This window comes from Trachurus trachurus (genome assembly GCF_905171665.1).
Source record: "Trachurus trachurus genome assembly, chromosome: 4".
Lineage (NCBI taxonomy): Eukaryota > Metazoa > Chordata > Actinopteri > Carangiformes > Carangidae > Trachurus > Trachurus trachurus.
Window position 1 is genome coordinate 1231439 of NC_139898.1, and position 14125 is coordinate 1245563.

At 40.3% G+C, this 14125-nt stretch overlaps 1 protein-coding gene across 1 annotated transcript; it reads right to left on the reverse strand.

The window, feature by feature from the left end:
• Positions 1-729: 729 nt before the first annotated feature.
• Positions 730-9997, reverse strand: LOC310985151 (flavin-containing monooxygenase 5-like). Its single transcript, XM_083970644.1, has 11 exons — positions 9894-9997; positions 8572-8710; positions 8268-8456; positions 7355-7520; positions 5826-5968; positions 5535-5734; positions 4330-4465; positions 4022-4241; positions 3855-3927; positions 2163-2415; positions 730-1402 (listed from the first exon to the last, which is right to left on the reverse strand). Exons 2-11 carry the CDS (start codon positions 8701-8703, stop codon positions 1253-1255), a joined length of 1662 nt encoding a protein of 553 aa, XP_083826770.1. The 5' UTR covers positions 8704-8710; positions 9894-9997; the 3' UTR covers positions 730-1252.
• Between the last annotated feature and the right edge of the window lie 4128 nt (positions 9998-14125).

Here is a 14125-nt window from a genome sequence, read left to right on the forward strand (position 1 = left end):
TCTTCTCCTGAGTTAAAATATTCCTGCTGTGTTCTTTAGGAATAAATATGAACATGTTTTCTTTGCATTATTATTAGGCTATTATTATTCAAGGTCTGAAAAGACTTGATATTTTTGTTATTTTGACTAGTTTAGTCATTAGCCAATAAAGCTCTAAATGACAATATTTTTTTTCAATTTTGGGAGAAATGTTGTCAGTAGTTGACAGAATAAAACAAAACAAAAAATAATTGAATTTTACTCAGACACATACCTATAAATAGTAAAACCAGTCGACATGAGGGTGAGTAGATAATGAGTGAAATTTGAATTTTGGGTGAACTATCCCTTTAAGATTGGCCTACTTTATCTGCAGAAAACTGATATTGAATTTCTATGAGAGCATGTTGGTAATTCCCCCAACTTTTCTCTTAATTGTACTTTTTTGTTTCAAGCTGACTTTGCTGATCACAGCAATGAAAACTTCATGGAACATTTGCAGATCACCAATTCACCAGCTCAGTAAGAAACGTTTCTTCACTTCCTTTAAATGCCCTTTTTTGTTTGGTAAATATCCATTCCATTCTGTCATTGTACAGCTTTTAGCCAAATTGTGTTGTCTAGCAAAATATTTTTGTCATATACAGGGCTCCTTTTCTTTCCAAAGGCTCCAAGGATTTATTTGTATTGTGGATGTTTCAGTGGAGATTGACACAAGAATGATGATATATATTGGTTTATTGACACATTCATGGTGACTTTAAGTTAAATATGAATATACTTGTTTAGCTTTGTGCTTTTGTGCCTTTAACTATCAAGTACATCTCAAAGACAAACAGAAATCACAGAGCAATAAAAAAGACATATTTAACTTATCCATCTAGGTCTTAGAGTTTTCAGCTCCAATGTTTGAAGCACAGTGACTTTCACAGGGGAAAGTACTGTGAGAAGAGGTCAGGAGAGTGTCACTGGTAGATTTTTATCAAGTCATTTCTCATTCTTTCTATATTTAGCTTTGTCATTTGTTTTCTTAATATAAAATATAAATCAGGATTTGTTACATTAAAAATAATCTTACTGACTAAAAGGGTTTCACATTGTTTTCAAGTTTGATATATCAAAGAATTTAAATAAATATAAAAGGAACAAAACAGGGGCCCTTCCAGTCTTTTAGACTGAATTACATCTCAACAGCAGCATACTTTTTATATTTCTCCGGGGATCCAGAAACAGTGGAGGTGGTACTTGGTGTTGTTTATCACATGCAGCTTGTTCAGACAGTTTGCAGTTGCAGCTTGGACAGCAGGCTGGGGACGACAGTAGGGTGGTGCACGTGGACGTAGTAGGCAGCAGCTCCTCCAGCCACGAGGCTCAGGCTCAGCTTCATCACACGACCAGCGATGGAGACCTCGTCGTCCGCCGGCTGCAAGAAATCAACAACATGTTTACATTTGCGTACTGTTGAAATGTACTGTACATATATTTAAAGGGATAGTAGCATTTTTTTTAAAAAGTGGGGTTGTATGATCTACAAATAGCCCCTAAGTACTTTAATTGCAGTAGAAGACTCTCTGCACTCCTCCCGTTAGCAACGCCAGCCCATAGCCCTGCCCAGAGATTTACAACATACAGTGTTGTGAACAGACCCAAAGAAACGGCCTATTTTCACGGCCTAAAAGAGGTTTTACCTGAAAAAAAATACACAGTTCCATTGTTCACTATAATATAATTTTTTCCAGGCCTTCAAAGTGCAGGAAAAACGCAGTTTTTATTTGGACCTAACCAACTCACGTATCCCTCCGCCCAGGGTTAGCGCCCGCCGATCAGCAGTTGGTTAGGTCCAAATAAAAACTGTGTTTTTCCTGCACTTTGAAGGGCTGGAAAAAATTATATTATAGCGAACAATGGAACTGTGTATTTTTTTTTCAGGTAAAACCTCTTTTAGGCCACGAAAATAGGCCGTTTCTTTGGGTCTGTTCACAACACTGTATGTTTTAAATCTCTGGGCAGGGCTATGGGCTGGCGTTGCTAACGGGAGGAGTGCAGAGAGTCTTCTACTGCAAATAAAGTACTTAGGGGCTATTTGTAGATCATACAACCCCACTTTAAAAAAAATGCTACTATCCCTTTAACATTAGTCACAAGACAAATCAAATGTAGGGGAAACAACACTGATTTCAGACCTGTCTGGTTTTCAGGGGCTGGTACATGCGGTCAAACTGGGTGAAGATTGCCCTGCGGGCTCCTTCCCACTTCCCCGGTCCCATCAGGCGGTACTGGTAGGACGTGACCGGCCCCCACAGAACTCTCTTAAACAGCTGGTAGTCTGTGAAGAAGAGCCAGAGGAGACTCGGGCGCACTCCCACCTCTCCGGCTATTTCGTCCATGTAGGAAACAAAGTCCACCTGCAGCGGTGTCAGCTTCGACACGATGTAGCTGTGCAGAGGAGAGACCGCAAATTAGCATGTAGTAGAAGTCTTAGATATTGCTGATCTAGACTTTACTTTAGAGACTTGAGAGCTGCTTAACTCAGTGGTTTTATACTAAAAATGGAATGTGTGTGAATGTGCTGCATCTAAGAGCTAAAGAGACAGATATCTAAAAGGTGAGTGCATATTAAACTTGCAAACATGACTCATGAGTCTAACATACGTTTGCTACCACAGTACTCACAACACCTTAAAGGGATAGTTCAACATTTTGGCAAATTGGCCCATTGCCATAATCACTATAGTCATAGCAGTAGGTTCGTTAACTTTAATTGTCAGTACAAGCTATTTTTAGAACGGCGGACCGGAGCAGCAGGCTGCTCAGAGCTATGCTATGGAGGCTAAAGGAATTTCTTGGTTTCCCTCATCAAACTCATCAAATACAAAATCCCAAAACGCTTTCGTGGACAAGTTGTGACCTGCACATTCACCACACTATGAGATAATAATGGAACATTACGAAACTGAGCCGTTTTCGAGGTAAATACAGGGTAAATACAGAGTCTGCTTGCTGAAAAACTGTCCCTGAACGCAACGCGCATCAGCGGTTTTGCATGAATTTCCCTCTAAAACAACTCTGTCTCGTAACGTTGTGTTATTATCTCATAGCGTGGTGATTGTGCAGGTCACAACTTGTCCACCAGAGCGTTTTGGAGTTGTTGATGAGGAAAACCAAGAAATTCCCTTAGCCTCCGTAGCATAGCCCTGAGCAGCTTGCCACTCTGCTCCGCCGTTCTAAAAACAGCTTGCACCGACAATTAAAGGTAACAAACCTACTGCTATGACTATAGGGATTATGGCAATTGGCCAATTTGCCAAAAATGTTGAACTATCCCTTTAATATGGTGACTATATGTCAGTGTGTCTGTGAACTCATCAGAAAATCTATGAATGCCCAGACCCATTCACCGTGTTGTTTGGGGTGGCCAGTCCAGATAATGTGAAAAGTAGTTGTGAAGCTGAGGCTATTTATTTCCCTTTCAACACTGTTAGCCAGAAAGTTCATTCTACAGTCTTGGAAATCTGAAAGTGCTCCTACATTAGAAATGTGGTTGAGAGAACTGGGAAATGTATTACACTTGGAGAAAATCAGGTACATTATATCTGCCAAAGAGGAAATCTTTTTTTTTTAAAGTCTGGCAACCTTTTCTCGATTTAATGTCTAAAAACTGAATTAGTGCTATTCTGCTGTTGTGCCATTTATTGTATACATACTATAATGTCAGAAGAAACTCTGTCAAAAAAACCTGTACTGTTCTGTTTAGCACCACCATCTCTTGTTAATATGTATCTTTTTTTCTGTTAAAAAAGCAATAAAAATAAATACACAAAAAAAGAAAATCTATGAATGTATCTTTTTGTAAAGCAAATTCATAATTGGTTTACTTTTTCTCCATGTCTGTTGTGTCCTTCTCCACGGCCTTGATCATGGCCTGGTTGGAGGGCAGCTTTTTATGTCCTGAGGAAGAAAATAGAGGACAGACAGAGGTGAATAACTGGCAGAGATTGACATGGTGGGGAGGTATTTAGACCAACAACCGGTGCAGCATCACCTTTGAAGACACGTGCCACCCAGCGGGACTGTATCTCGGCCTGGGGCATGATGGCTCCCAGGGCGTGGATGAAACCCACAACGGCCAGAGTGGAATGCTCCAGGTTGGGTGGGAAGATGTGCTTGTACAGGCCCACGCGGTGACCAGACTTATACAGAGCATTGCTCGGCAGGAAGGGGAAATCGTAGCTGTATCCTGTGGCGAATATGATGGTATCCACCTGAAATGAGGAAGAGGAGAGTCGGTTACTGATGAGCTGAAACTGTGAACCGGAAGTGAAGCTCTGACCCCTTGAACCCTCAACCGACCTTCTCCGCTACGCTGCCGTCATCAAAGACCACGGTGGAGCCACGGATCTCCTTCACGTTCGGTTTGACGACCACCGACCCAGACAGGATCCTCAGAGGCAGGTCGTCGTTGATCACTGGGATCTGACTGAAGAGCCTAAGATCACGGGAGAGACATTCTGATCTCACTGACTGATGGAATGGAATTCATACTCCTTCATTCACTGCGTTTACATGCACTTCAGTACCCCGATTTTAATCAGGTTTTTTAAGTACCCCGTTTTTGCGTTTGCGCATGTAAACACCATTTCCTGATTCCAGAAATCAGTATAAGCCCTTATCCCGATTTTGAGAAACCCGATTTTGCTGTCTGGAGAACTCCGAAAGAAACCAGGATACTGGAGCATGTAAACACCCCGATATCTGAAAGCTGCTCACCCAGCTGACGTAACCGTTACCATAGTTACAAACAAAATGGCGGCGACAACAAGAGCGCATTTCTGGAGCAACGAGGAACCAAATAAGTTTTTTTTTTTTCATGCGAGAAAGTAACAGTTTAGATCCCCAGTGTGCGGTCGGTTTATCCAAATGGCGGCTGTTTACAAGTTTGCTACGATGTTTTCGGAGGAGTGAAGCTCCCCGTGTGTGAGCTGTGACCGGGACATCACAGAGATAGCAACCCCGTCTCCTGACGTGCTGAGCCGGCCAGAACACTCCGTCACCTCGAGGGAGAATCGCTGATTAACTTACCCGTAGGTTTTTAGAGGTTTACTGCCGGTTATATTCTTTTTAGGAGAGAAATGTTGGTCTCATTGATGAAATCTAACAATTGTGGCAGTAGCAGAAGTTTGTTTGAATGAAAAGTGAAGCTTCATGTGTGCATTGGAGGAGCAGCGCTGCCTGGAGGCTCTGTCGCCTAACGTGTGTACAGAAATCACCACTTTTACATCAATAAATGCATGTTTTACAATGAACCGATCAGTCTGCATTAAATTTTCTTTTCTTTTATCAAGTTATATAACATGGCAGCTTTTTTAATTTGTAAATTTTCTGACCTACATATTTCCTAGTAGTTGCGCTTCCTGTTGTAAACAATAAACATGAAACACGCATACGCACATAAGACGCAGTAATCAGAAACCGGGATACTGTATTTATCATCTTATCTTGCCTCCATACATCAGCAATCAACAGTGTGAAAAAGCCTCCCGGCCGGCAGCACTTACCTGTGTTTGGGTTTGAGGGCGTACATGGTGTGGTCGTACATGGCGTTGAGTTTCTTCTCACCAAACCAGTTGAAGAAGCCCATTGGAAAAAGCTGGAACAGGATGTGGACAAAGCGTGTGTTGTACTTCATGTCCACTGGCAGGCCGTTGTCAGAAACCTGGCGGATGACCCAGGCACCACGCCGAGTGCTCAGGTGCACCTGCAGAACCAGAGAAGACACGACACGTAATGTGTGAATACCAGGAATCAGAGTGTTATATCAAAAAAGACGATAAGAACGTTTTAAGAACCTCTTCCGCCACTCTGCTGGCCTCCACGGCGATGTCGCCGCCGGAGTTACCGATGCCGATGACCACCACTCTCTTCCCGTACATGTCCTCAGGCCCCTTGTAGTCCCAGCTGTGGTAGTATTTCCCTTCAAACGTCTCAATCCCTGCAACGCAACAGATGTTTGTGTCACTCTACCTGCTGTCGTCCAGATGTGGAGCAGATGCTGAAACCTTGATTCTGTTCTGTTACTGTTTCAGTGCAGGATGTAAAAATACTCCACCCCAGTACTTGAGTAAGAGTACAAATACTACTGGTCAAAATGTACTCCGTTACAAGTAAAAGTAGCTCAGTCCACATGTTACTCCAGTAAGAGTAAAAAAGTACTTGCTTTTAAAGATACTTAAGTATCCAAAAGTACATGCTTTTAAATGTACTTTAAGTAAAAGTAAGAGTAAGAGTACATTTGTTATTTTTCACATCAGTGAATTACTATAATTGTTTCTAAATTAATTTAAGGAGCTTTTAACTCTTGTTTCTGAGAATGAACTCTTTGCTTTTAGGGGTTAGGGTTTCCTTCTTTGACAAACAGCTTGTGTCCAATAGGATTTTAGAAAAAAGAAAGAAAAAAAGACGAGTACTTTTCAGCCTTCCTAGAAATTAACTCAAGTAAAAGTAAAAATATTTGTCTTGGAAATGTATTCAAGTAAGAGTAATAAGTACCAAAGAAATCTAATACTCAAGTAAAGTACAAATCCTCTGGATATGTACTTAAGTACAGTACTCAAGTAAATGTACCCCGTTACTGTCACCACTGAGCACTGACAGACCGGGAACACAACACAAGAGCTTGTTCCTGCTTCTAACACATCAACTCTGAGGACAACATGTTAGATAATGTTCACCTGCTAGCTAATGTATCCCACACACTAACAGGTGCCATGATGAGGTGTTCTTCAGTGTTATTCACTTCACGTGTCAGTGCTCATAACGTTATGGCTGACTGGTGTTACAGGGTTTCTGCAGGTACCAGCAAATCTAATTTAATGCTTTTTAATGCCATTTCAAACGTTTTTAATGCATGTGACTGCAAATACTATACGTGTGCGTACCTATATACACATACACAATTACCCAATTACTTGGTTCTGCATGTTTAATAGGGGTGCACCGACTGCAATTTTCTGGCCAATCACCAATTTTTAAAAAGCCTGACCTGCCAATTCCGATTTTTGCCATTAGCGATTAAAAGAAAAAGAAAAGTCAACAGTAGCCTGCCACCACCTAAAAATATAAATTTAGAAAATTCTCTATTTCTTCACCCACATTTAATTTTACTGTAGATTAACTGTATAATCCCCCTATTTTTCTGCTCTTTGTGCTCTATAGGGATGTAATGATATCAAAATCTCTTTTTTAATGCCTTTGAGAATCGAATTTATTTCCTTTTAATGCCATTTAAGGCCTTAATTTTAGCAAAATATATTTAATGACTTTTAATGCTTTTTAATGACCCGCGGAAACCCTGGGTGTATGTGGAACACGTCTTTACCTGGGAAGTCCTTGAGTGGCAGGTTAGGATAGGTGTAGTGACCGGCGCAGCAGATGACGGCATCAAAGACGTGACGCTCCTCCTGTCCGTCTCTGCTCTCCGTCACCACTTCCCACTGACCGGTGCGTGAGAAGTCCGGTCTCTGTCTGACACTCTTTACCGAGGTCTAAGATACACAAATGATTCATAATTAGTTACATCAATCAAATCAAATCAAATCAAATCAACTTTATTTATATGGCACTTTTCATACGTTGCACTAACACAAAGTGCCTCACAAAGGTTAAAAACAAAACAAAACAATACAAAACACTAGGGCTGGGACGATATGCTTTTCTCCCGATTCCATTCTTCTACGATTTTTTGGATGGCGATTCGATTTAAATTGCGATTCTACAAAATTGACGATTCTCTCGATTTTTAGTCTGCATTTTTAACATTTATCTGCACACAAATACTGTAGGAGCCTAATTAACATACTCCATTATAAAGTGAACTTATACTCTTTTCAAAACCTGTACTCTCTGTATGTAAAAAAGGCTAACAAATGCACATTGCACAATATAAAAAATAAAAAATAAAATAAAAATGTTTCAAAAAAAAAATTCAAAATTTTCTTTTCAAAAAAAGAAAAATCGATTAAAAAAAAAATCGATTTAAAAATCGTCAAAAAAGATATTGCGATATTTATGTGAATCGATTTTTTCTCCCACCCCTACAAAACACCATGAAAACCCCAAACCTCCCACCCCCACACATATACACACAGATACACAATTACATACACACTCACGCACATACATAGACATACGGACAGACATACATACCCACACACACAAACATACACACACCCACACACATACACTAGCTGATAGAAGCGACAAATACTGAACGACTGTGTGTGTTTCGTTACCTGGAAGCGAATGTGTTCCAGCAGTTTGAAGTGTTCTGCATACATCCTGAAGTATTTGAGGATTTTAGAGTGGTGCATGTAGTTGGGGTAATCAGCAGGGATGGGCAAGTCGCTGTAGCACATCATCTCTTTGGAAATGTTGATGGTGAGGGAGCGATAGATGCTGGCCCTGTTTGGCTCTGACACTTCCTGCACAGAAGAAGTTTCCAGTGACAAAAGAAATAATAATGCTGGTGAGATTGACAGCAGTGTAAACACAAAATTGTTGTCTGCGTTTTTTTTTTTTCCTAACTCAATTCCTTGCCTTGAACTTCCACAGTCCGCCCATGTCATCACTGCTCTCGAAGCAGGTGGGCACCATGCCCTCGTCCAGGCAGGCCTTCATGGCGGTCAGGCCGCTGGGGCCGGCTCCGATCACTGCTACCCTCTGCACCATGATGGAACTGCAACGGGAGAAGGAGAAAAATGAATTTGAAAAAGTCATATGTTGTATTCTGGTGGCCAAGGTCTCGAGCGCAAGGAACAACCACAACGCAAAACTCATCGGAATACTCTTGTATATGGCACGGAAAACTATTCTTAAATTCTGGATTCATAGAGACACTCCTACATTGGACGATTGGTACAAAGAGGTAATGAGTATAATCCCTTTGGAAAAATGGACGTATAGCCTTCATGATAACATGGAGGGTTTTACAAGGGTATGGCAACCAGTTTTTGATGCTGCGGATCCCTCTGGACTGAGCTTCAATATCCCTCACTGAGTGACATAACATGGATGACTCTGGTGGTGTATTGATGTGTTTATTGTATGTTTGTAAGCTGTTACTTGCTTTGTTATGTTTATTCATAACTGTTGAGTAGCTTATGCTACAGAAAAATGCATGGTTCTGTGGAAACCATATGTAAAGGACAATATGCCCTGATTGAACCTTAATAAAAAGAAATAATAATAAATAAATAAAAATCATATGTAAGTGCATAGTTCCAGTTGTGCAACTCTGTCTTGCACAGCTCATGATGATGACAAATTCAAAACATTATACCAATTCTACACATAATTAAAACAAACATATATTAAGTGCATGTCTTTATGTACCTAATGCATCATACATTTGCACTGTTCAGTCTCATTTTCATCTCATTCACAGTGCTCCAGTGAAAGCCAACTCAAACTCAAACAAGGAGATAGATCTGATATATTAATGTCCTTGCAATGGACTATTGAAATCTTTACTATCACACACAGTATAAAGCAATCACTGGTTTAGTTAACGTTAATGTTATTGAACTCTTATCCTCTGATTTATCCTCCTCTGTATCTAAAACGTTCTCAGTTTCTAGAGGTAAAAAGAACTGATTTTCATTTAAAGCACTAAAACAACAGAATCACCCACTGCCTGGAATTTTCTAGATAATTCTTCTGAAAATGACTTAGATTAAATTAGATTATTATCATTAACTATTTTCACATTGTTCACAACTGGATTTGAATCTCATCTTTGTCATTTTCATTAACATCTATCTACTGTAGCAGTGTGATGCACCAGGAGGCCACATCTCCCTTAAATAGAATACATTTACTTTGCTCTAAAAGTAAAAATGACAACTCATTTTCCATCTTACCTTGATCCTTGTGGTTTGGCGTTGTGTGCCTGTCAAGTGGGACGAACATCCACGGATCACAGACTTTTATACTGACACCGTCACTGAAGACGTGCATCTTTTTCATCTCCTCCTGCCCAAAAAAGGTGAATGCCAAATACCAAATTGGCAAATACCAGATTGCGGTGGGTTTGACTTTGACTAAAGTTCAGCATGTGTTAAATCAAGTGGACGCAATTTGTAAAAGGGCTAATGAGTAACAAGACTGGAGACAGTTGGTTTTTTCTTAGTGATCCATTTAATTAAAAATCACTACTACAATCAAAATCTACAATCAAATCATTCAGAAATAACCCCTCAAGGAATAACCAACAGCACATTCAAATCCTCAGAATAAAACACAGTGTAATCACATGTCCATAAAGGAATACATCACATTTCATTATAGAGCAGGCTAAACGGAGTGCAGTGCAGTATATTGGAACTGGAATTGTCATGTTTGACAATGTGCAAGAACACATGTGGCTGAAAATCTTAAAAGAGCTGAATAAATAAATGAACTCAATGCATTTTTCTTATTGGTGGCATTATTAACAGGTGACAGGTGGAATGTGTTCTCAACACACACACGCACACAAAAAAACACACACGCATTCATTGTGATAAACATTGTCTTTTGTTTAAGATTCTTCTTGATACCAACATGCAAAAACAACACAAAAAATCTACTGTAAAAATCATTTTGGTCACAATGTGTTCACCATCCAGCATATTTAGATTTGCCACAGAGATGTGATGGAATAGAAAGCCTGGAAGCTGCCGCCTCACTTTTGCTGGTCATCTTGTCGCACTTGGAAGATGATGGGTGAGTTATTGCAGAAAGAGGACACAGCGTGTGAGGGGTTAATGGAACAGTCTATGGTGGGTCATCAGTGTGTCTGGGTACAGGCCAGTATGTCACACTGGTTCAGTCCACATGTCTGGATTTGGACCAACTGGCAGGAAACCCTATGACATCATTGACATGGCTCACAGTCAGACATCTTTCAGGAAATCAATCAGATTTGTAAAAATTACACACACACACACACACACACACACACACACACACACACACACACACACACACACACACACACACAAAAGTTCAACATAGGTATGTCAAAGAAATTCTTAATAGCTGAAATACAGTAAGAAAGAGTCTGGATGTTCACATATATGATCACTCAGAACCCCCACTATAATATTAACACAGACCAGCGCACATGGGAATCAGGAATCATGGTTTCTGGCAGTGCTAAGATGTGTGTGTGTGTGTGTGTGTGCCCAGTGCAAATTATTATGCAACGCACCACTGGCGTCATTTTAGGCTTTAATGTTAATGTTGCGTGGCACTGGCTTGGTCGGTGCACAGATAAGGTTTAATCATCAAACATGCTGTTCCTTGGTGGTAGTAGTATGTGCAATTCATCACAACCGCATGGACCAGCCAAGTGACATCAAGACTGGGAGGGATACGCCCCCTCTCCCCTCTTCTCTCCCCCATTGGTCTACATGTGTGGCTAAACATTAAGACTTAAGACCTTTACACATTATTGCCTTTGTGAATCTTCAACTGAGAATCTGTGCATTATGGACCGAACTGAAAAAGGAATCCAACCTATCCAACCTTTAGATGACTTGTCACAGTGACAACTAAACTGTCTTCCATTGATAAAGATTTCTATCTTATTGTGTAGTTGGTTACAAAATAGCTCACTACCTTCTGACGCTGGTCCCTGCTCCATGGACCCTGGCATCACATCAGGTTACTAGATAACAAATTAAAAGAATTGAGACATCCTCACTCATCCAAACTCCATGCCAACGTGAACCTGCAACACCAATGACGACAGATGCGTCCACAGTTAAACATTCACCACAGCTTTTTTTTTTCTTTCTTTTATTGCCTACTAATGAATAAACCTACAGTATAGTCCATCTCAGCCTGCAGTGAACAGTGTCAGTGCCTGATGTTTAGCACGGTCATTTCAGGTGATAGAAAAATTCACATAATCCAGAGTGGATTACGTTAAAGTGCCACTTCAGACATCCAAGTCATTTTTTTTTTTTTTTAATCACACTCACTTCTCTGGTGGCATTGAGTGATTAGTGCCACTGAAAAGTCAGTTTCTTCAAAATGGAGCTGATAAAGAATTGCAATCTTATCTCACTTTTCAGTCAGAGCCAGTGAAGGTCTGAGCCTGTGGTGTAATAGAATATGAGAAAGAGAAAAGGAGATGTACGTAAAACTTGGGTCCACACCAGCTCCGTACTTCACTCTCAGAGGCGTTCAGGTGAGACGCACTCTGCCTGAAATATTATCCAACCTTAAAGGGATAGTTCACCCAAAATTGAAATTTTTGTAGTTTTGTAGCGGAAGCTTCTCGAAGCTCCTCTTCCCGGTTCGTCAAATTTGGACGAACAGGGAAGAGGAGCTTCCGCTACAAACAAGCTTGAAAAATAGACTTATTTAATTTTTTGGGGGACAATTTCGCATTTCGGGGCTTCAATACAAGACGGACATTACATACGAGCAGCATGGAGGTATTTGGATGTTTTTTGGTGTGTCTTTTTGTTACGAAGACTGTTGGTATCCATTTGCAACCGTTATATGGACATGCACTGCTACGCCGAGACCCCCTGTAACTCAGAGAAGCCACGGATAACTCTGAAACTTCTCCCAGCCCTTAGTCCACATGAGGGGGAGTAGATAATGAGTGAAATTTCAATTTTGGGTGAACTATCCCTTTAAGTTCATATGAGTTTCATCAAATCAGAGCGAGACCTTGATTGAAAGCTGTATTAATGGACTCATAGTTGGTTCCAAATGTTTCTAAGTGGTGATTCATGAGTCAGTCACGGGCTAAATAACAGTCATTTTGTTGGCAGGCTACAGAGTACCACTATTGTTTTAAAACCACAGTTGATTGTGCCTCTTTTACTCAATGTCCTACAAATTAAGTTCCTTCTTCCTCCATGTCTTCCTCAGTAAATCTAATCTGTGGCTCCTTCAGCAGGTTACATTTGGCAGATGGTTGGTTGGCTCAGGTCTTTACAGTGAAGATGTAAAGATGCTACTTCAGGCTCATGTCCATTCAATACCTTTCTAACACAGACAAATACAGCATATCAGACCTCAAACGCACGACTGTTAGAAATGATCACTGCCTAGAGAAGAGGACTCCTGCACACTTTGAATCAATCATTTTAATTTCCTAATCAGTAGTGGGTTTGATACGAGCTGTGATTCAAAGCAAGAGCATATGATAGCTGTGATACGGCAGCTGTGCAGTCCATAGTCGCTCTCTGTGTGTGAGTTGTGCATGACCTGACTGTTGCAATTTCAACAGTTGAAATGTGTCATGTATAAAACCTGATTAGTAACCAGTCACACCTGATAGATTTTAGTTCATTATTAATGTGCCTGAGATGATGTCAAGGAAATAGAAAAAACTAAATAAACCCTCATAAATGAGTGAGTGGGTTCGGGTGTGTTTAAGAATACATGCAACACTGAATTAGCTTCAGATACATAATGATTTATAATCTACTTTTAAATTAATGTAGCTATTTAATTCACTTGAACTACCATCTTTTCACTTTGGCTTTAAATCAATAGACCGAATCTCCTTGTTGTTTACATTCTACTTCCGGGTAGAAAACCAGCACGTAACGAACGAGAGTTTAGCTATATATCATATTTTTCACGCCCTATCACCGTTTAGACATATCTGAAATTTTTTTCTTACTTTTTCTGTAAGTGTGTTTTGTGTTGCTATGTGTTGTATTTATTCAGTTTTGGGGAATCACGGTGTCTAGAAAGCATCAGTGGCTCAGCTGACAGGGACAGCTAACGGTAGCTAAGCTAGCCGTAGCTAAGCTAACGGTAGCTAAGCTAACATTAGGACGTCAGCTGTTAAAACCCTCCCGTTGTGGGACACGACATGAAACTACTCCAGTTAGCTCAGTCATGTTGGAACTCAGATATCCGCTGGAGAAAATATTTTTTCATGGAGCGTTTATTGAGTCACTGAGTTATTAAAGTTAAACAGGTAGCTAACCGTTAGCCCGGCTAATCTCTGATAACCATGTGCACACGTAAATAGTAATGTTTGTCCAATCATTGGTTTTATAGACTTTACAAACATCAGATTAGTCTAAACGGCGATATAGTAACATGAAAAATTAGATATATAGCGAAACTCTCGTCC

Coding starts and splice junctions, on each gene's coding strand:
- LOC310985151 (XM_083970644.1), bottom strand. CDS start 8,703: ATGGTGCAGAGGGTAGCAGTGATCGGAGCCGGCCCCAGCGGCCTGACC. Junction 4,242..4,329: donor ACGGCAGCGTAGCGGAGAAG/GTCGGTTGAGGG, acceptor TCCTCATTTCAG/GTGGATACCATCATATTCGC. Junction 2,416..3,854: donor ACAACAGACATGGAGAAAAA/GTAAACCAATTA, acceptor TCCTCTGCACAG/CTACATCGTGTCGAAGCTGA.